This window comes from Trichoderma breve, chromosome 3 (assembly GCF_028502605.1).
Source record: "Trichoderma breve strain T069 chromosome 3, whole genome shotgun sequence".
Taxonomy (NCBI): Eukaryota; Fungi; Ascomycota; class Sordariomycetes; order Hypocreales; family Hypocreaceae; genus Trichoderma; species Trichoderma breve.
The window spans coordinates 1193127-1213988 of NC_079234.1; the positions used below are offsets into that span (position 1 = coordinate 1193127).

General features: G+C 52.1%; 7 protein-coding genes across 7 annotated transcripts; 2 read left to right on the plus strand and 5 right to left on the minus strand.

The window, feature by feature from the left end:
- Nucleotides 1–1489: 1489 nt before the first annotated feature.
- Nucleotides 1490–2806, plus strand: T069G_04787 (uncharacterized protein; the record flags this gene model as incomplete). The annotated part of the gene is made up of 3 exons (XM_056171997.1): nt 1490–2260; nt 2394–2473; nt 2572–2806. The coding sequence occupies 3 exons, from the start codon at nt 1490–1492 to the stop codon at nt 2804–2806; spliced, it is 1086 nt and encodes a 361-aa protein (XP_056028855.1).
- Nucleotides 2807–4329: 1523 nt separating this feature from the next.
- Nucleotides 4330–6502, minus strand: T069G_04788 (uncharacterized protein; the record flags this gene model as incomplete). Its single annotated transcript, XM_056171998.1, has 4 exons — nt 4330–5243; nt 5303–5405; nt 5469–6037; nt 6106–6502. The coding sequence occupies 4 exons, from the start codon at nt 6500–6502 to the stop codon at nt 4330–4332; spliced, it is 1983 nt and encodes a 660-aa protein (XP_056028856.1).
- Nucleotides 6503–10405: 3903 nt separating this feature from the next.
- Nucleotides 10406–12301, minus strand: T069G_04789 (pyridoxal-dependent decarboxylase conserved domain-containing protein; the record flags this gene model as incomplete). Its single annotated transcript, XM_056171999.1, has 3 exons — nt 10406–11399; nt 11504–12109; nt 12201–12301. The coding sequence occupies 3 exons, from the start codon at nt 12299–12301 to the stop codon at nt 10406–10408; spliced, it is 1701 nt and encodes a 566-aa protein (XP_056028857.1).
- Nucleotides 12302–13998: 1697 nt separating this feature from the next.
- Nucleotides 13999–15066, minus strand: T069G_04790 (galactosyl transferase GMA12/MNN10 family domain-containing protein; the record flags this gene model as incomplete). The annotated part of the gene is made up of 3 exons (XM_056172000.1): nt 13999–14214; nt 14278–14705; nt 14772–15066. 3 exons carry the CDS (start codon nt 15064–15066, stop codon nt 13999–14001), a joined length of 939 nt encoding a protein of 312 aa, XP_056028858.1.
- Nucleotides 15067–16295: 1229 nt separating this feature from the next.
- Nucleotides 16296–17255, minus strand: T069G_04791 (RING-variant domain-containing protein; the record flags this gene model as incomplete). Its single annotated transcript, XM_056172001.1, has 1 exon — nt 16296–17255. The coding sequence occupies one exon, from the start codon at nt 17253–17255 to the stop codon at nt 16296–16298; it is 960 nt and encodes a 319-aa protein (XP_056028859.1).
- A 655-nt stretch (nt 17256–17910) lies between these two features.
- Nucleotides 17911–19080, plus strand: T069G_04792 (proteasome subunit domain-containing protein; the record flags this gene model as incomplete). Its single annotated transcript, XM_056172002.1, has 5 exons — nt 17911–17954; nt 18019–18038; nt 18158–18208; nt 18289–18888; nt 18962–19080. The coding sequence occupies 5 exons, from the start codon at nt 17911–17913 to the stop codon at nt 19078–19080; spliced, it is 834 nt and encodes a 277-aa protein (XP_056028860.1).
- A 288-nt stretch (nt 19081–19368) lies between these two features.
- T069G_04793 (regulator of chromosome condensation (RCC1) repeat domain-containing protein) lies at nt 19369–20582 on the minus strand (the record flags this gene model as incomplete). The annotated part of the gene is made up of 3 exons (XM_056172003.1): nt 19369–19852; nt 19958–20282; nt 20429–20582. The coding sequence occupies 3 exons, from the start codon at nt 20580–20582 to the stop codon at nt 19369–19371; spliced, it is 963 nt and encodes a 320-aa protein (XP_056028861.1).
- Nucleotides 20583–20862: the final 280 nt, after the last annotated feature.

Genomic DNA, 20862 nt, shown 5'->3' on the forward strand with positions numbered 1-20862 from the left:
TGTGCTTGTTGTGTCTGCGAGTACATGTAAGCATCACGTATCATGTATCATGTATCGACCTTGTACCCAAGGCCACGATAATGTCAATGCTGGTGCTTTTCCCAGGCCGCAAAAGACGCCTCTTGAGGGGAACCCGGCAAGCGTAGAGGCGAAGAAGGTACATGTAGAGGTAGAGAAGAAGAAAATAGGGTGGCGGGCAGATCAGAGGGACGGCGTGCTGGTGCCTATTGATTTTCTTAGTCTTTTCCGTCATCTTCTTTTTCCATTCACGCTTCTCCTTTTTTCTGTTTTCTCTCTTCAATCTCTTTTCTGCCATTGTGCTTCATCCGTCGTTATAAAGCCGGTGATTCTTCACCAGCACATCATCAGCAGCAGCATCAGTCTTACGCCAACATACAGACACGTCCAAGGCGCTGCTTTAATGCAATGCATGCAAACGTCACATGGCTGCCTCTTGTCTCTGCCTCTGCACGGTATCGGTCCAACCAAAGCGTCATCATGTTGCTTATGAAGCAGAAGCAGCCTGCCAATGGCCGAGCCGAGCATCTCCAGTCCAGTCCAGCCCAGGCACTGCATTGGATCAAATCACGGCCACACCCACGACTTCGCCGTCTAATGCGCGATTATAAAAGCGCCTCGAGCTGGCCTCTCATCGTCCGACGTGTGGCGCGAGTGGCGGTGCGAACCGGTTACGAACCAGTCCGAGCGCGAAACCTGGCAGCGCAGCTTAATTAATTTGGCTTTGGGTTCGGCCGGGGAAAACCTAAGACTGGGACTAAGAGCAAAGTAACACACACAAAAACATGGAGTGATGACTTGTCAAATCCCGGCCAAAGTTTGTCGTGTTCCAAGGGTTGGTGTTGTGCTCGGAGCTACGGGGCCCCATTGATCCGCCCACCACAACAGCCCAGGCGCTGACAACTGCTGGAACTGGACTCGCACCGCTGTACTGTATTACTGCCGCTCAGGTACCTGCACTGCACCAGCCAATGCCAGCCAAACTCGTCCCCCAAAAATCCTGCTGCCACTCTTCCATAATAAGGGAGAGGCTAAGGGTAAGGTAGTCACCGAACCGCCAACTTTTGGGCATTGCCAATGGGCTTTTCATCCTCATCCTCATCGCCATCGTCCACCGCCGCGCCCCTCGATTCCGACCAGTTTCTGCACCTGCGCCCGTCTGGCGTCCCGGTGACGCGTGCCGAGGGGAGCGCCGACAATTAAGGAAGACAGAAAAAAACAAGGAGAGGGGGCTTTTCGACAGCGCGGGACACCGACAGACAGCAAAGACAGACAGCAGGACGTGGGTTTTGCCGCTTGATTGAATATCCCCTTTCTCCTCTCGCATTTTCCATTTTTGATCGTGTTTTCGGGCGTCGTTGGGACGGCAGAGTCGAGCAAGTCCAATCTCGAGAGTCAAGTCAGTCACCAGAGAGAGAGAGTCATCGCACCACACCACCACAGCCAATTCATCACCACAACCACCATCGCAATGGGTCGACGGGACAACGACGACGACAAGCCCACCGGCCTCGAGGCCATGCGGCGACGCTCCTCCAGCAATCGCTCCAGCCCCAGCGGATTGAATCGCAGAATCAGCAGCCAGAGCACCCGCACCACCAGCAGCACCACCAGGCGAGAAAGCCTCGCCGGATCCGAGACGCCGCCGCCGCTCATGCGGTCCAGCCCCAGCGTCGGCTCCTCCAGCTACGGGTTTTCGGCGGGAAGCAGCGTGCTGAGCCCCCTGCGAAGGGAGGTCGACTTTACTCGCAGCCGTGACGGAGGCGACATTAGGGCCGGCAAGCTGGAGCTGGCTAGGCGCTTGAGCATGCTCGCCCAGCGCCTGACGTACGGCGACAGCATGGAGGAGCTGGTCGCGCTCGACAGCCAAGTCAATCAAATTGAGCAGGCCCTGGGCGGCGGCATCAGCCCGAGTGTCTATGGGAGCCCGCCGCTGTCGCGAAAGACCCGTCCGCTGAGTCTGGAGACGCCTGTCCGCAAGAACAGGCACAGTGACATGGACGGCAGCGCCATTTTCAGCTCACCGTCGTCTCTGTTCCGAACCCGCTTCGCCGACCAATTGTCCCCCACTCCCTCATCCCCCATGATGCGTCACGATGAATCGGATGAGGAGGATGCTCCCCCGCCCAAGAAGGGAATGACGGCGGTGCAAGCCAACAAGATCATTGGCGAGTTGGTCAAGCTGAATGAAGAGCTGGAAAACACCGTCACCAATCTCAAAGCCCGCCAAGAAGAGTCGGAAGTGAGTTGCCTTTTCTCATTTCACTTTATTTTATTTTTATTTTTATTTTCATCTTTTTACATTTCATAATCGTCATTACGAATCATCTCATTCAATTCATCTGCATGGTATCGCTAACAGACATTTTGTGCAGCACATTCATAGGCTGTTAGTGGATCGTGCTGAGCAGGCTGCCCAACGCATCATTTTTCTCCAGAACCGCATCCAGTATTTGTAAGTGGTTTCTTCCATTCTCATCCTCCCTCTCATTTTTCAATGATTGCGAACCCCTTCCATCACTTTCTTGCACCCGTTTGCTTACACCTCGACAGGGAAGAAGAGCTGCAAGAGAATGATGCCGAACTGACACATCTCCGCGTCTGCCTCAAAGCAGTCGAGATTCAGCTGCCACCACACCCAGACAAAGAACTGCAGCGATGCTTTGCCGTCTTCAAAGAAGGCTATAGGGCTATTAAGAAGAAGCGCGCCATGCGATCTAATATGGTTAGCTACTTGGGTTACGATTCTTCAATAGCTGCCTCTTCGTCAGCGAGATCAGCGAGATGACCAACGCCGACGACCGCGTGAGCATGATTTTTTATTAAACCACTGCCGCGGCTGCCGGTGGGACTGGAGTCGCCCGCCATAGGAGCATTACGGGATAAACGATGTCGAGGAGGAATTTTTACGACGATATGCACGGCAACGGTGTTTTATTGGATGAAACGGAATGATACACGGGGGAAACGACGGCGCTTTCCAACTACGCCATGATTCACGAAACCTTTTTCTTTCCTTTCTGGTTCACGCATCTATTTTTGCCTTGACCGATTGATTATTTCCCCTGTCTATTTTTTCTTCTTTTGTGCAGGGAAAGTTGACACAAACCAAAAAAAAACAAACACAATGAATGCCCCATCTTTTCGACTGGGCATCAACGCATTTACCCCGTGGCCCAAGCAAAGCGAGCGAGCATACTACGAGCATACAGACTGATTGAATTGCGATCCATTCTTTGATCCATTCTCTTTTTTTATTTGCGGATATCTCCCCGAAAGAATGCAAATCGATGGGAGTCTAAGTTTACGAATGAAACACAACAAAAACTGTCACACGAGCGATATCTCGATACGCCGTCCTTCGTTTCTTCTTCTTTTCTTGCTTCAACTACTCAAGATCGACTTTTCCTTTGGAGCGATTAGTGAGATTTCTTACATCTCTATTATTTTCTTATTACTATCTCTACAATCCTTTCTTGTTGAGGGAGGCTCACCTTGGCTGTACTATTAGTAGCCATGGTGAGCGTTTCCTTGGCTTGATAAAAAGTAGCACAAACTGGGCAGGCATAGTGATGGGCGCAAGGCTGTTTATTCCCAAGGTCGTTTTTGCTTTTTTTTTTCTCTTCCCCGTATTATCATTTTTATTTTTGTATCTAGTGCGGCGTGCTTTTTGGTCTTTTTCTCTTTTTCTTTATTATTACACATGGGCTACGCATCAACAAAGTGTTTGTGTCTGCGGGCAGAATATGAAATTTTCTTATTCTTTTATTCTTTTTTTGTGGCGGTTTTATAAGTCGTTTTTTACATATTACACATCCACACATATTTGCTGAGGATTCTTTTTGTGAACTTTGTCTTTATTTTGGGTAGAGAGGCAAGGGAAGGAGGATGAATGAGAAATTTAATAACGTCGTGCTTTATGAGATTCCGCTGCTGAGAAAAAGATGGAGATGTTTAGTAGAGGAGATGACAATGGTCAAAAACAGGGGGAGAAAGAAGCAGCTTTAGAGTATCCGAACCTCGGAAATTTCTAGTTGAATTTTCATATTGTTTTTTTTTACGTTTTTAACTAATTATACCTATCTAACTAAGTGAATAAGACCATGGCTATTTGGATGCTTATTTCAATCTTTGAGCCGTCCGTGAGAAACCTAATGTTTGTGACTGATCAATCTCTCTTACACACACTCGCCTGTCATTAATTACCAGGCTATTCATGTCGCTTCTTCCCCCCTTTCTCCCCCTTTCCATAATATCATCTCGCTTCATGCGTTTCTTCATAACAAAGGGAAATAATAATAATATAAATAATTAGTTGCTTCCCCTTCTTTCTCTCTCTCTTCGTCTCTCATCGCCTCTACCAGAAGCATACCGCCCCTCCGTCGAGTCGGGGCTCGAGGCTCTATACCGCCGACTCTTGTGATGCCGCCTTGGAGACCTCTCCCTCTCCGACCGGCGAGAGGACCTTTCTGAGGTGCGATGGCGGGACTCTCTATCGCGCGAACGAGAGGAGCGGTGCTTGGAGGACGATGATGAGCCAGAGGAGGAGGAGGAGGTTGATTGCTGGTCGTGCGCGGGCTTTACGTCCACAGGGGCTGCGGAGGAGACGGTTGAGAAGGAGGATGTTGGGGAGGCGGGGGAGGATGGGTATATTAGTGAAGATGGGCGGAGACGGGTCTGGTCGAGGATGTAGGAGGCGTCTTTGTGGCGGCGAGTGTCTTCTTTGAGGGCCTTGCTTGCTGCGGGAGGGAGTTGGTGGATGGAGGAGGGAATGCTGGGGGAATATGCGTGGAGCGGAGGATGAGCAGCAGCAGCAGCAGAAGAAGAAGAAGCAACGGCCTCAGGGGGCACGATGACAGCAGTAATAGTGTTCCACTCTGCAAACGACGAGGCAAGCAGATCAAACACCCTAGGATGGCCTCGTTCGGGGAACAGCTCCCGGGGAAGCTCCCGAGGCAAAAGTCTCTCCGCGGCGGGAAGACGCTGGTGCCTGTCGTCTGCGATGAGGGGAATGTCCGCGAGGACGAGGTCGAGGCGTTTGGCCTCGCGGTCGGGAAAGGCGCGGATCATGAGGGTCATCCAGTCCTGGAAGCCGGCGGGGGTGAGGGCCGGGATGCAAGGTTTGGAGTCGATGGTGGGTTGAACGAGATGGTGCTCGCAGCGGAGGTCGGAGAAGAGGAAGGAGATGCCGCGGAGGGATTTGTGGTAGCGGGTGTCGAAGACGCCTGAGAGAAGAGTTAGTTGAGATGAGGAGTGTGAGGATAGGGGGTTGAGGACGACGTACGTTGGAAGGGAAAGAATTCGTTGTCGAGCTTGTAGCGGGAGTAAAACTTCAACAGCTTGTCAGGGGTGATGACGAGGGAGTCTGTTGGAGAGTACTCGGCAATCTACAGGATCACCTGTGTTAACATCATGGACAACGAAAAGGGGGCGAAGTGTCAATGGCTTACAATGTGGTTTGCCAGGCCGCGGAGGAACCGGCCCAAAGCAGGCGTCGGCTCATCCCTCTCATTAAACAGCAACGCCCATGAGGGCCCCTGTCTCTCAGGCGCAGGACCCCTCAAGTGCGTAGGCAGGGAGTGAGTCCGATGCAGCTCCGGCTCAGGTTCCAGCTCAGGTTCGGGTTCAGGAGGCTCGGTGACGACCTCATAGTGGATGACGGGCGGCTGCTTCTCTGCGAAGCGGACGGTTGGACGCGGGGTGGGAGAGTCTGATGAGACGGAGCTTGGAGGGGTGGGGAGGGAGTCTTTGGATGAAGAGGATGAGGAAGAGTCATCGGAGGAGTTGGAGAGTTGGGATTCAGTGCGGGTGAGAGGTTGGGTGTCGTCGATGGAGACTGTTGGGGTGAAGCCGTACTCGAAATCTGATGGTTCGTCTTCGTCTTCGGGGTAGTCTTCTACTGTGGGCTGATAGCGCTTCATATCCTCTTTTGACGAAGACTCGTCGGATGGGGATGTTGATGTGTGGTGGCTGTCATCTGAGACTGAGGCATCGTCGCCATGGTCTGTCCCATCATTGACTATATAATTGTCAGAATATCGAACATGACTCTCACAACAATCTCATAAGAAGAGGGTTTTCACTTACGTTCTCCCTTGACCTTAGCCACCAACTCATCCAACCACCGCGAATTCCACTCTTCCATAGCAAGTCCCCTCACGACATCTTCGACCTGCTTCTCCTTCATGTCGCTCTGTGAAGGTGAAGACGGAGTCTCGGCCTTGGTCATGACGTGTGACAGCACAGACTTGATGATATCCCTGTATGGAAACGACGAAGACGACGACCTTGACGAGTGTCCTCTCCGGGAGGCATCGTCTTTATCTTTCTCGCGACGGCTGTCTCTGTCTCTTCGATGCCGTGATGAGCTCGAGGGCATGGATGCACTGTCGAGCGTCTCGTCACCGCTGCGCAGCGTTGACGAGGCTGTGTTTCCGTGTGCCGACGGCAGATGGCCGTGTAAGACGGTGGTCTCGGCAGTCATTGTTTAACGGCAACACGGCAGATTTTTTTTATAAAAATTCTCCTTTGGCACGTACGTCCACAACAGCAATTGGGGTTACCGAGCCCGGGAAAGGTAGATTTTATGTCTCCGGTTTATCGTGTGATGCCGGTTGGTTGATGTTGTTTATCGTAAGGTTGTTGAGGTGTGAGAAGAGTCTGTGAGATGGCGAGGAAGTGGCAAGATGAAGAGGAGGAACACAGCGTATTAAGAGGCAAAAGAGTTGTGTTGCGTGTTTTTGGCTTGTGAGAGATGAGAGATGATTGACAGGTTTTGAGAGGGAAGGTTGTGAGGTTATGAGTATTTCAGCTCTGAGGCTTACACAAAAAGGCACGGGGATGCACAAACACAAGCACAAGCACAAAGGGGTGTGTGTGGAAGGGACAACGGGAAATTATATGAAATTGATGAAGTGTCAAAAAAAATCAGATCAGGGTCCTCAACGGAAAGGGGCAGTGAAAAGAAGAAAAAAAAGCGTTGGTGGAGGGGGAACGAAATCCAAGGCGGCAACAAGGACGAGGGAGGCACAACATGATGACATCGCGGGCCTCTCATACAAGAAAGACTACGGCTATTTTTTGCTTGGTCGTTCCCATTTGTCCACTCGGCGCGAAAAACCGACGCCTGTACTGTAATGCTATCTCCTGCTGCTACTGGACACCCCTGGCATTGGGGGGGAATGGAACAAGTGGACAGAGAACCCGGTTTGGTGCTTTGGCCACTTGGGTTTCGCTCGACATACGTGGTCCCCAGGCTTGGGTTGTTATTTTCCCGTATTGAGACAGGTAAAAGGAACAAGCACAAGCAAGGGTTTGAGGCGAATAATCCCAAAAAAGAATAGACACAAGAGCAGCAGCGGATGGGGACAAGCATACAAGGAAGCAGGGTTGGCTACAGCAGGGTGTTACAGGGGTGGGCCTGTTTCTGGCAACGCGGCGATACGCCTTTTTTTTTTCTCCCCGTTGCTTTTCGAGGTTGCCTTTTTTTCTGTCTTTGCCTTTTCTTTGGGTGAGACAGGGGTGGGAACGGTAGGGGGGCTTGGAGGGACCCAGAGATTTGCATCATGGGCTTTTGAAACGTGATGCGTGGAGGATCTGGGTTGGTTGGGCTGCTTCGTGGCGGGAGTTGGGCTGAGGTGCATGTGAGGTGATGTAAGTGACGAGAAATGCTTGATGAGTCAGGTGGAGAGTGCGGATTGATGGGGTTTGATAGGATCAATGCTGGGGACTTGTTTCAGGGCAGGATTATGTGCAGTGCTTGGATGGACGTGGACTGTTCTGTAGGTACATGATATTTGCTGTGTGTTATATCAGATCAGACCATGGAGCGGGCTGAGCTGTAGTATCTGATATCCATGTATGTAGGTACCTGCGGATGTGAGTCGACGCGTGTAAGTGAGGGAGACACAACACAACACAGCTGTAAGGCAAGTAAGCATCACAGCAGCAACACAACACAACACAACACAGCTCAGCAACAGCTCAGCACACGGCACGGCACAAAGAGAGAGAGGGATAGCCGGGATTTCCCCCTCCAATTGCTGCCTCCTCCTCCTTCTCCTCGCATAAGAGAAGAAAACACACACAATCCCGTGCTGTAATCCAGAGCCCAGTAGCGAGAACGGGAATAGCTGCGTGTCCCGTCCACTCAAGGCCCTCGCCACATCTGCAAGCCTCACCACTACTTGGCTTGCTCTTGGCCCCCTCTCCCTCAGTCCCTCTCCTCTTCCCCCCTGCTGAGAGCGTCCAAGCGTCCTCGTTCAGTCCAAGCAGAGCAGAGGCCCAGCACTAGCTCCCAATATGAGCCCAGCACCCTGTTTTTAGCTGGTGGAAAATGCAGCCGGTGTAACAATGAAGTAAGTCAGTCAGTCAGCCGGGCAAGTTCCTATTCCTATTACATACTATCACGAGTACGAAGGGCTCCCTGCTATCAGGCCGTGGTTGTTTCCGTTCGGGTATTTTTCTACCGTAGTCTAGTGGCCTTTTGGGCTTTGGGTACGGACGGTGAGAGAATGAGCATGACAAGGGTTTGGCTGGTTTGGGGACGAATGTCGTCATGACGGTGGTTTGTTGCCTTGTTTTGGCACTTTTTGGCAGAGACGGCGCCTGTATAAGACGGGCTTAGTCTGTGATGGGCCTCCCCATGTTGACGTCCCGTATTCAGCACATTGGCATCATTGCGCACGAATTGGACGGATGATGCCGTTTAGCAGCATCAATGCATACCAATGCACATCAATTGCATGAATGCGCTGTGCTATGCCCTGCATAACTCTTACAGTGCAGTGCCGTGATGCAGTCAGATAGATAACCAGACAGCCGGCTAGACGGAGAGACAGATAGAGGGACAGACAGACAGACCACTTACACGGCATCATCACAACCCCCGTCATCCTTGGATATCTTTTGCACATCTTTTTCCCTCCTCAGCTAGCCACTTGTCAACCCAAACCAAACCCAAAAAGAACACCCATTTATCAACTACAGTAGCCCAAACTTCGCCTTCGTTCCATTTCACATCAGCCCTCTTTTTGCCTCCCTTTCTTTTGCTTTTGCCGATCGCCTCGTCCTCAGGCGACCACGTATGTAGGACCGCTTCGCCATCGTCCGTCGTTCCTTTCGGGCATCGGCGGTGCAGCCACCCGCTTGCCGCTTTCCATCCCCTTTTCCCATCGTTCGTTCGTTCGCCCGGGCCGATGCACCACCCAGGAGCATGCCGCCGTAATCTTTCGTTCTAATGCGTGCATCGTTGCCGTGTCGAGATTGTCCTTGTGTTCTATGTATGTAAGATAAGTGATGCTAATGCTAGTTATGGTATGAACTTCCCTGGATGTTGCATGTACGACTACGTGGACCAGCCAACAAATGCCGATATGCTCTCTTAATTGCCCATAGTAGCTGTAGACCATACATAAGATTGGATGGGACATGCACATCACCAGAACATGAATGCAGGCATAATGCAGGACCAAAGAAGGGGGGCGAAAAACTACTCGCATTCGTATAGTACAGTTCATGCATCCCGTTCGCCCTGCAAGGAGCAAGGAGGCCAACAAGAACCAAAGCTGCAAGCCATCACGCCGGCTTAAACCATCGTTTGTTTGCCAACAAGCCGAACAAATCAGTCACGCAGGCTCTCCCATGACAAATAATACAAGCATCGGATCAACACTCTCGCGAGACAAGACAAGACAACAAGGCCAGCGAATAAAAAGAGGGGCGGTGAAGCTAAGCTGTAGTGGAGCTGGGACAGACAACATCCGAGGAGAGTCGAAAAAGTGAGGCTGTCTTGTTGTGTGCCGCTTTGATTGGACACGGGCTCGTTTGCCTCCCCTCCTCTTCCTAACCCCGACGATGCTGTATTATGTGGATGAGATGGCAGACAGATGCATGTGAAGTGGGTTATACTCGTACGGCGAGTCCAAGGCGAGGCAGGGCGATGCGAGGCCAAGGGGTTGTTCAATGGATACCTGCAGATGTGGGAGATGCAGATGAGAATCAATCGATCGAACTGGAACTGGAGAAACGCATCGCATGCATGTTGTCCAAGCTTTGTGGATGTAATGTAATGTGTCTGTGTCTAGCAGGATGTAGGCACCGTTCGTACAACCCGGCATGGACATGGCCGGTGTAAGTCATTCTCCCGTTTCCCGCCTGCTGCTTTGTGAAGAATTCCAAAACACATCATCATATAAGAACCCAGTCCCATGGAGAGGGTCAAGATACGTAAGATGGAGAATACAAAAAAGGAGAGAGACAGCCAGATTCGAGATATTCCCCCAAATCATGCTACAGATAGACAAGCAGTATACAGTAACCAACCCATCAATAGATAAAAAACTCCGTACGCACACAAGCACAACTCTTACAGCACGACAAGTCACAATCATACCTTGTACAGCAAATCGAGGAACCCTGTAGCCAGATCAACCACGACCCCCTTGTTCGGCAGCGATCCCGCCACGCCGTACAGCGCAGCCGAGTCGCCCATGGCCTTGCCCTTTGCCCCCTTGCCCTCCACCAGCCGGACCCTCTCCTTCTCGCGCTCCTCCTCCACCACCGTCTCCAGGTCGCTGACCAGCCGCTCCCACACCTTGACAATGGGCATCGTCACGGCTACGTGGATGGCCGGGGGGCTCTGCAGCGCGTTGAGGTGCCAGCCCTTGGATGACATGCCGTCGGCAATGTCGTACACATCCAGGTTCTTGGCCGAAAAGGCCACCACCGAGACGAGCGGCTTGCCGAGCACCTCGAGCTCGCTGCTCAGCACGGGGCCGTTCTGAATCGCCTCGGTAATCTTCTTGGTCGCCCCCACAATCTTGCCGCAGGCATCCACGTATCCCGTCTCGCCCAGCCGCATCATGCTGGCCCAGCAACCGGCTATCAGCGCTCCAGGCCGTGATCCCGCCAGCCCAGGCGAGGCGTAGACGCCGCCGGCCCAGTCGGGCGAGACAAAGTACTGGTACGACCGCAGCTCGGCAGAGCGGTAAAGCACCGTCGAGCTGCCCTTGGGCGCGAAGCCGTACTTGTGCGTGTCGCAGCTGATGCTGGTGACGCCCTTGAGACGAAAGTCGAACGGCTGCGTCTCAAAGCCCGCCTTGTCGAGGCAGGCAATGACAAAGGAGCCGAGGCAGCAGTCCACATGCAAGCACAGCTTCTTGCGCAGCGCAAGCTTGCTCAGCGCCGAGATGTCGTCAATGATTCCGTGGGGGAAGTTGGGCGCGGAGCCTACCAGCAGCACCGTGTTGCGGTTGATGAGGCGGGCCACTCGGCGGACGTCTACTTGATACGTGGGAGCAGGGCAGTCTACGTAGTGAATCTTGATCTTGAAGTACTCGCCGGCCTTGCGGAAAGCCGTGTGCGCAGTAGCTGGCAGGATCCTATAAAAGTTTTGAGCATCAGTATTAGTAGTTTGCACTCCCGGTGTACTTTGACACGTTACGTTGAGTTACGTGTGGGAAACAAACAAACACATATAACTTACATCTCTGGCTCCGTAACTCCACGCTCGTTGTAAGCCCTTTGGCGCGCAGCCAGCACGGCCATGAGGATACTCTCGGTGCCGCCCGACGTCGTCACGCCGGCAGCACCAACCGGGGCATGAAACAGGTTGAGCACCATGCTCACAATCTCAGCCTCCATCTTGCGCACGCCCGGGAAAACATCCGGGTGGATGGGGTTGGCCACGGTAAACTTGCCAAACGCCTCCGTCTGCAGCTTCAGCAGGTCGCCCTCGCCGTGATACACGGCGCCAGAGACGTAGCCGTCCTCCCAGCGGGTGTGATCCATGTTTGCTAGCGAGTCGAGCTCGGCGCGCACGGCTTCGTCCGTCAAGCCCTCCTTGGGGAGCGACAGGTACTTTGTCTGGCCGGCCGGCACCAGCTTGTTGGACATTTTGTCGAGCGATTCCTTGACCTTTTTCTGCACCTGGCCGCGCACGCCCGGAGCGCGCAGGAAGTAGCCATAGAGGGTTCGTTCGACGTCGCGGTACAGCTCGAGGATGGCGCCGATGATGCCGCGGCCCTTGAGCTTCCACCACAGGCGCCGGGTCCACCGGAGGACGAAGTAGAAGAAGATGATGTTTTTGAGGCTGTCGTGGGGGAGTAAAGCAGAGCGTCAGCGAACAATCAATCCAATCCAATGCAATTGGTCTGCTCAGCACAGCACAGTGACCGACTCACAGTTCGAGATTGAGCATGTTGAGCGACAGCGCCTGTTTCCGGCGCTTGACGCTCTCCAGACTGCCGCGGAGGCTCTGCGGAATGCGCGAGCTGCCTGGCATCGTGGCGGTTGTTCTTCCTTGTCGTCCTTTTTTCTTTTTCCTTCTCTTTTTTTTTTGTCGACTTCCTCACAGACGCATGCAATCGCTGGAGCAGCAGGTCAATTCCTCCAATCCAGCATTTCACCTGTTTAAAGAGGAGAAAATGATGAATGGAACAGCAGCAGATAGATGGAGGAGGAGGCAAGTTTTGGCTGTCTTGAGCAACAAAGTTGAAGCAACTTGCCACTAACACGAGCTACCTAAGACACAGGTACCATTACTGCAAATCTACTGCGGCAGAGTACTTGTATCTGGCACCACCTGATAAAACCACAGCCGTTCGAGCTATTCCACACATGATGCGTGCTTCCGGGAAAGAGCCAGCCTGCCACCTCGGCTTGCAACAACTAAAGACAAAATACATGCGCTGGGCCAATGACATGCTTCCAACGGTGCCAGATGGTATCTCGATGGGGGTTAGCGTGGCGAGTGGGCGCACCTTCACATGTCTGGGCGGGGAACTGCGCTAAACCGGGAGAGGAAGAGGGTGGAGGGCGTGAACCCGCGGACGCCGCGCATCCGGAGACGGAACCGGAGGAAATGATTGAATTGCAAGATGGACGACATGAGATTGTGGGAATTTTTGTGTTGTTGGGGCCGGAGTTTGAAAGATACGATGGAGTAATTGTGCTGCCATTGGTGTATTAAAAATAACGCATTGTCAAGGATTGATAGTGCAGGCGTGAAAGTGAGCTTGCTCTTCTACTGTATCATCAGTGTCATCGAAATATTGGAGAATAGTGATTTGAGACTCGATCTTAGTGTACAGGATAGCGGAGAACTGGCGTACCATGTTCATAGGATACCTTGCCTGCCGTATTGTATCGTAATGCAATAGTTGGTCATGAATATTTCATTGCAATGCAAACGTCTGGTATGACTCTATATTACACTTACAGACAGACCATCAACGTCAAGTCAATAACGTCCCTCCATGCCAAGCACATCATCATCAAATTATCACTCCCACTTGTTCATACCCAAAGCAGCCTACTAGGCAGTATTATATAAATGAATTATCAGAAAGATAAAAATAAAAAAGTAAAAAAAATACTTTGCCTCCCCAAATGCCAACTATACTCGACACAAGACAAGAACAGAAAGACATAAATTCATCAGCGTAATACAAAAAAAGAAGCGTGCCCTTTTGCTTTATATTTCCGTCCCCCCTCTCCCTTTAATACTTCCAAGTTCCAAGTATAGCCGTCCTCGTCTTTTTAATACTTCCAAGCATAGCCGTCCTTGTTCTCTGTGATACTTCCAAAGAGCCGTTCTTCTTCGTCTTTGTGATACTCCAACTCGCTGGCCCCCTTCTCTATGTCAAGTTTTTGCCGATTCCACTTCCAAAAAAAAGCCGTCAACGACGCAACAACGTTGTCAACCCAGATAAACGCCGTGGATATAGACTCCAGAGGATAGATATATGCTCTCCGAACGAACGCCGGTTATTACGCAAGTGTTTTTTGTGCCCTTGCCGCCGCCGCCGCCGTCGCCCGCCCTCCATATTTTCCCAGTGTTCGTTTTATATCTTTCTCTTTTTTCCCTTGTTTTTTCTTCTTTCATTCTGTTGATGTGCCCAAAAGTCGCCTCCCGATCCGTCCTTCTCGCTTTCGCATGATAGTAATAGATTTGAGTAGCCTCTATTTCGCTCTCGCTTTCTAGCTCCTAAACGCCGAGCTCCATTTCTGGTAGTAGGTTGCCGACTCGGTCTCGCAGCTCAAGACACCCTCTTTGGTGCAGCCGTTGAACATGACGACAAAGTCGCCGTCTTGGTAGGCATCGCCTTTGTCGGTGCGCGTGTAAGGGCCGAGGATGCGTTGTGGCACGAGCGCCAACTTCGAGAGGATGGTGGGGTGCCATTGGACAATGTGCTCCTGTAGTCTAGATTAGCTTTTGCTTCCCGTGTTTCTCTGCCTTTAGTTGATATCTAAACTCACCAGAGCGTGTCTCTCGGCCTTTTGGAAGTTGTAGCTTCGGTACAGAGGGTCCATCCACGTCTCGAGGAAAAACTTGCTCCATTGGCTGTTCCTCACCACGACGCTGCCGGCCACCAAGCCCGAGGTATCCTGGCTGACAACAAGATCGACCTCGTCTGCCCTCAGGTGCGAGAACGTCTTGATGATGCTGTCCGGTGGCACGACGGGATAGTTCTTGATCATCAGGCTCTCTAGCCTCCGCTGTCCCAGTAGATGCTCCTCCAATGACTTGTTTACGTCCATGATGTAGGCGTCCTGGTCGAGGTACCAAACGAACTTGCACTCGGGGAATTTGGCCAGCGCATGTCGCATAGCCATGAGCTTGGACCAGCTCTGCGGCGCTCCTTTGGTGTCGTAGTCGAAGGCTCTCACCACAAGTGCTTCATATCCTGTGATTCCTGCATGTCAGCAATGGACGAGTTGAGGGTCTGAAAGAGTGAGGAGGGGCTACCCACCATGCTTGGCGGCATACTGCTCGCGGTTCTCCTTGACCGTCTTCAGATAGGAATTGGGATACTGGGTCGGGTCGATGACGGTCACAACGACGACGGGCGGCTGGCCAGAAGGCACGCGCTCATGATCGGGGCGCGGCACTCGAGGGTTGGAGAAGAACCAAAGTACCGCAAACACGACGAACAGGCCAATGCCAATGGTCTTGATGCGACTCCTCCGCAGGCCAGGCAGCCTTGAGGATCGAGGCCGGAAGGGCGGCGGGTTGGAGCTCTTGCGAGAAGGATATGCGAAATGCATCTTGTCGTCTGGGCGAGTTTGTCTTTTGCCCCAAAACGGCACGAGCTGAAGAATGGCTGGGGCGGGCTCAGCAGTATCGACTTGGCCAATTCAATTTCTCTCTTCGTTCGTCTCTCTCCTCTCTCGTCTCCTCAAAGTCCTGCAAGGGTCGATAACAGCAAATCGCGCCGTGGTTGGAAGACGGAGGATGCGGGATGCAGCGGGTTAGGAGGATCAAGTGCTTGTGCTTCTCCTGATCTGAGTTCCTGAGGCCAGCTGTGCGACGGCCGATAAGCAGAAGCCAAGCGATTCCGTGAAAGGCCGCAGCGAACGAGACGATTCGATAAAGAATTAATCAATCAAACGAGTGGCTGGCGATGAGTGCAAAGCAAAAGACGGGCCACTGCGAAAGGCAGTTCGCGCGCGGTGAGGCGATGGCGATCCCTTATGCTTATGACATTTGTGGCCATTCAATGGCTAGGGGTCTTTTTTTTGGGTACCTTCTTTGGAACACGAGGCGCTGGACCCGGCGCCGGGAGTACGAATCGCCGGCCCAGCCAATATCGTCCGTGGATTGCAAACGGCGAGCCATCCTTGCGCCTTTCTCGTATTACTGCATACGGAGCTGAGCTGATTTGCCATTGATTGAGGCTAGTACCAAGCTGGAGATGTTATTCAGGTGTTATCAACTTCTTATCGAGCACAATAGGGCTGATTTGCGATAACAACGGCGCTGTTGCCGAGTAACAATGGCCTGTGATTTATATGCAGGTACCGCACGGATGCTACATGTGCTCCAGATTACGATGAGCACAGGCATTTTCAAACAAATCTTACGACAAGGGGTGATGAATCTGTTTAGTAATTACTAAATTCAAGAAGAGTAAAATGGGATCAAAATCCATCATATTATGTATTGTGGTTGTGCCGGCTGTTCCAATGATGCTGCTCAAGGGTGGTGTACTGAAGGCGTACGGAACAGATGCTCAGAGGAATGGCGACGTCTCCAAAACCCAAACGGGCATCTTCAACGCGCGCAAATCGCACCGGCAACTCACACCAGGCCAGCGAGCAAAGGACCAAGACGGCCTCTGCTCAAGGCGCTGGAGGAGCGTCGCTATTTGCACGCAGACTAGTTGACTTGACACGGAAGAGCGAGTTCGAGGCAACTTAAGAGTGTGCAGATGGGCAACGACATGAAAAACAACATAATGTACAAGATTGTCGTGAGAGGAGAGCAAAAAATGTCATCATAAATCCTTCTTCCCATTCGGGATATCCTCATCGTCATCAACATCACCGTCGTCTCCGCCGACGTCCAAGACTCTCTCACTCACATTCTTCAGCACGCGCTCACTCAGCTTCTTGACTCCTTTCCATATTCCCATGAGGGCAGTAAAGGCTCCGATAATCACAAACACGAGGCTGATGTTTTCCACTCTGGCCCTTCCCCCTTGGCGTCTGCTGGTTCCCGTCAAGCTGCGCAGGTTCCACCAATGCCACGGTGACAGTGCAATCATGGATTTGAAAATGCCAACCAGCCCGAGAGAGAAGAATCCCTTGAGAAAATGCTCGCCCCAGGTCGTCGGTGGTTCCCAGTCGGGCTCCTTGATGGCCTCAATGTCTGTGACGACGCTTGTAACGGCATCAGTGACAGTACCGAAAGGATCGACCCAGAGGTTAAGGATTGGGTCGGCCATGAACCCCAAAAAGAAGATGCTCGCCACAAGGATAAACAATGTCAGGCCAGCTTGAGCCCATTTGCTGCTTAGCATCGAGGCCCAATGAAGGCGGACCAGCCGGTAGGAGAATTTGCACGTCGGGCATTGCCAGTAATTTCTCTTGACTGTCGGATTTGAGAGTCGCCAAGAATTGAGGCATCCCTCGTGGACATATTTTTGCGACCCCTTGCACTTGCAAGGAGACAGCAGTCTTCCCAGCTCGGGGTCGTCAGACACGTATATCGGCTTGCTCGACTTGGACGAGTTGGCAGGATACTTTGGCTCCACGGTATCCAGGCAAATGCGACATGTCCGTGGCCTATATCGCCTGTGTCTGTGTGTAGTGTCTGGTGACGGTTGAGCATGCGAAGATGCATACTCTCTCGTATGGTCAGGTTCCGTTTGTTCCTCGTGATAGGCGGTGGTGGATGTCTTTTCGTGGACCGACGTTTGGTACGGGGTCCTAGCCCTCTCTCCAAACCACTCCATCTTGGCTGTGATACCTCGAGAAAATGTGATGCCCAAACTTGATTATCAGCTCTTGACGCGCCAACAGGGGTATGAGCCTGGTTATCGTTTAGGGAATAGTTGGTAAAACAACAAAACAGCTTTGCAAGTCAAAAATCGTGGTGGCTTCACATGGTATACAGAGTTTTGCAAACTCTCTGGTTACCTAGGCAGCAACGCGGGGAAGAAACCGAAAAAAAGGTACGCGCCAAGTCTTCACATAGATGAAATAAAAGAGGCCACTTCATCGCCTTGCGCGTCACATCCCGAGGAGCCCAGCTAGCCGAATTCTCCGGCTGTGTGGCAGCGGTGATATTTTGCTGGTGGAAATTTGTCGAAGGAAAAAGCTGTCTGGTGGTACAAGTTACTTCTTGGGCTTAGCTGAGATGAATAAGGCACAAGGGACAAGGGGAGAGCTCCCCACCGGAGCCCGGCAAAAGAAAAGTCCGCCCGCCAAACTGCCTGGCCCAAGCTTGACGCGCAGCTCAGTGTGCCTGCTGGGTGGGATTGTATTATGGCCGAGCAGCTCAGAATAGCTTCCACTCTAGCAAAGCAAAGCAAAGCATTGGAGCACCGCAGATTCAGATTTACACAAGCAGAACAATCAGCCCGGTAGACTATCGATAGGCATCCAGCCATGGCGGACAGATACTCCTTCTCCCTCACAACATTCTCGCCCAGGTACGCAGGTTGATGTCATCTCCAGCCCCAAAAGACCCCTCTGCTAACTGGCCCTTCTTGATAGCGGCAAGCTGGTGCAAATCGGTACGCACTCCTCTCGATTCGACAGCCAAGTCTATTGCACCGATTAGTTGGACGATGGAATGGCATGCCATGGCTCGAATGACTTGGAACGAGGCTGACATGTAGAATCTGCCCCGCAGAGTATGCTCTGAATGCGGTCAACCAGGGTATCACTGCTCTGGGTATCAAAGGTATGCTGGAACTGAACTGAACTGCCCTTGGAGGAGGCATGGCATGGCATGACAGGCTGGCTAATGGCGCAAATACACAGCTACGAATGGCATCGTCCTCGCTACCGAAAAGAAGTCGTCTTCCCCTCTCGCCGACCAGAGCAGCTTGTCCAAGATTAGCCACATCACCCCCAACATCGGCACCGTCTACTCCGGCATGGGCCCCGACTACAGAGTACTAGTCGACCGAGCGCGCAAGGTTTCCCACACAGGCTACAAGCGCATCTACAACGAATACCCTCCCACCAGAATACTTGTGCAGGACGTGGCCAGAGTCATGCAGGAGGCTACCCAGTCAGCTGGTGTCCGACCATACGGTGTCAGCATGCTGATTGCCGGCTGGGACGAGGGCATCGACCCCGAAGAGGAGGAGACGGAGGCCAAGGAGGGCGAGGAGGTGAAGAAGACAAAAAAGACTGGCGGCATCCACAAGGGAGGCCCCATGCTGTACCAGGTCGACCCGACTGGAAGTTATTTCCCTTGGAAGGCCACGGCCATTGGCAAGAGTGCGACCAAGGCCAAGACCTTTTTGGAGAAGCGATACTCGGAAGAGCTGGAGCTGGAAGACGCCATCCACATTGCTCTGTTGACGCTCAAGGACAACATTGAGGGTGAAATGAGTGGAGATTCCATCGAGATTGGTATGTTGCTTTTCTTTTTCGCAGAGGATTCTATAATAAATGATGTTTATTCTAACATGTGTTTCTTTCTTAGGCATTGTTGGCCCCCCAGCTGACCACCTGCTGGGCGTTGAGGGAGTGGAGGGTGCCACGGGCCCCAGGTTTAGAAAGTTGACTCCTCAGGAGATTGAGGATTACTTGTCAAGTCTATGATAGACGAGCCCATACACGGTATGATGATGACGCAGGCTTTGATGTACAATAATGAGGCATAAAGCTTAATAAACAAAAGAATTTTGGCACATGGCAATACTGCGCGATGGGAAGTATGATGAGTATCAGGCTGAAGCTTAGAGTTATGACGTCCGTGGTGTACTGTAAAGGTATGTCATGCAATTCGCACCAGAGTATGTGCCTTTGCTTTGGCATTATCAGGCCAAGGTGGCTTCTCTCTTATACCTTGACCATGATCTGGCGAGAATCTGTTATCGTTGGTTCTGTCTATGTCTTGGCAGTTAGAATAAAGGATGCCCGCGGACCAGCCGCCACTCCTACTATCTTAGAACCCTCGGCAGCATTAAAGGGCACATTGATCCATTCTTCTGCTCTCTCGGTAACCTTACCAATCCCAAGCTGGCCATTGTTATTCTCACCGATGACGTAAATGAGTCCATCCGCCGTTAGTGCGATGGCGTGTGACTCTCCGAGAGCAACATCCACGACGTCTTTCCCGTCGTCGATTTCTGTATAGTTGGGCATGCCAGAGAGTTGCTGGAAAGCATGTCCTCGACGATGATGACGATGATGAGAAGTGTCTGATGCCTTTGACGCCGTCGACGAAGTACTAGAAGAACCCCATACGTAGACGCTGCCGCTCGTCGTCAGAGCCGCAACGGCGGTTCCGCCAGCCGTGACGCATTTGACGGGATCGTCAGCCGAGGCGATTTCATGGAGATCGGGTACCGGGCCCGGAGTTTCAGACGGTCTTTTTTGGAGGGGGTCAGGTCAGCCCTGGAACAAAAGGTGGTCCGGAATCGGCCGGCGAGGCTGCTTTGGGGGAAGGAGGAGGGAGGAGCTTAGTATTACTTACCGGTTTGGCGGATCGATGTCTCTTCCTAGACAAGCTTCGAAACGAGAGTCGCCAAAGGTAGAGACGGTGCCGTTGGAGTGGAGGATGACGAAGCCGGTGCTGAAGGCCGCGATTTGCGTCGCTGGAGGGGTGCAAGGGAAGATGGCGTCAGGTTCTAGGGATGATACTGACGAATACTTGACGAGCTTGTTGCTGTCGTGGGTATTCTTGTCTTGGACGATGGTTAGGATTTGGCCGGAGGTGTTTTCGGCTGACGTGTAGAGCTGCTCGAGATGCTGAGGCTCGGGGGCAAGGCCGGCGACGATGAGGCGCCCATCTTGTCGAACTGCAGAAGGGCCTTTTGTTAGTATTGGGATTCCGAATCGGAGGGTTTGGGGGATTATGTGATTTCTTGGCATTCAGTGGTCGGGATGGGATGGGATGGGATGGGATGGGATGATATGATATGTTATTTGATCGAGATGAATATACTAATCGTGTAAGTGAGGCGCGAGACAGGCCGTTCAATGGCTGTTGCGGAAAGAACTTTTGTAAAGGCGAAGAGGTCATGAGGCTCGTCTGTGAGGATCTTTTGCTCTATGGAAAGCTGGTTCCAGGCATTGAAGCCTGTTGCGAAAAGATCCATCGGAATACGCGGATTACATGGCAATTGGGCAAAGGGATTTTTGAATGTTGGCGATGGTGTTGAAGTTCAATTGGCTGCTTTGGACACTACAAAAAATCCTGGGCTCCCAAATGAATGGCGATAGGCTATCAGGCTGCCTAGCACTACATGCATTTACTACTGCACAACACCAATCATGCGTGCATTTTGTCTTTACTCCGTACAAAAGGACACTTTTCGGATTGAAAAGGACAGATTTTTTGTCTTTTCTTGCCTCCATCACGCAGAGAGTTTGGTAACC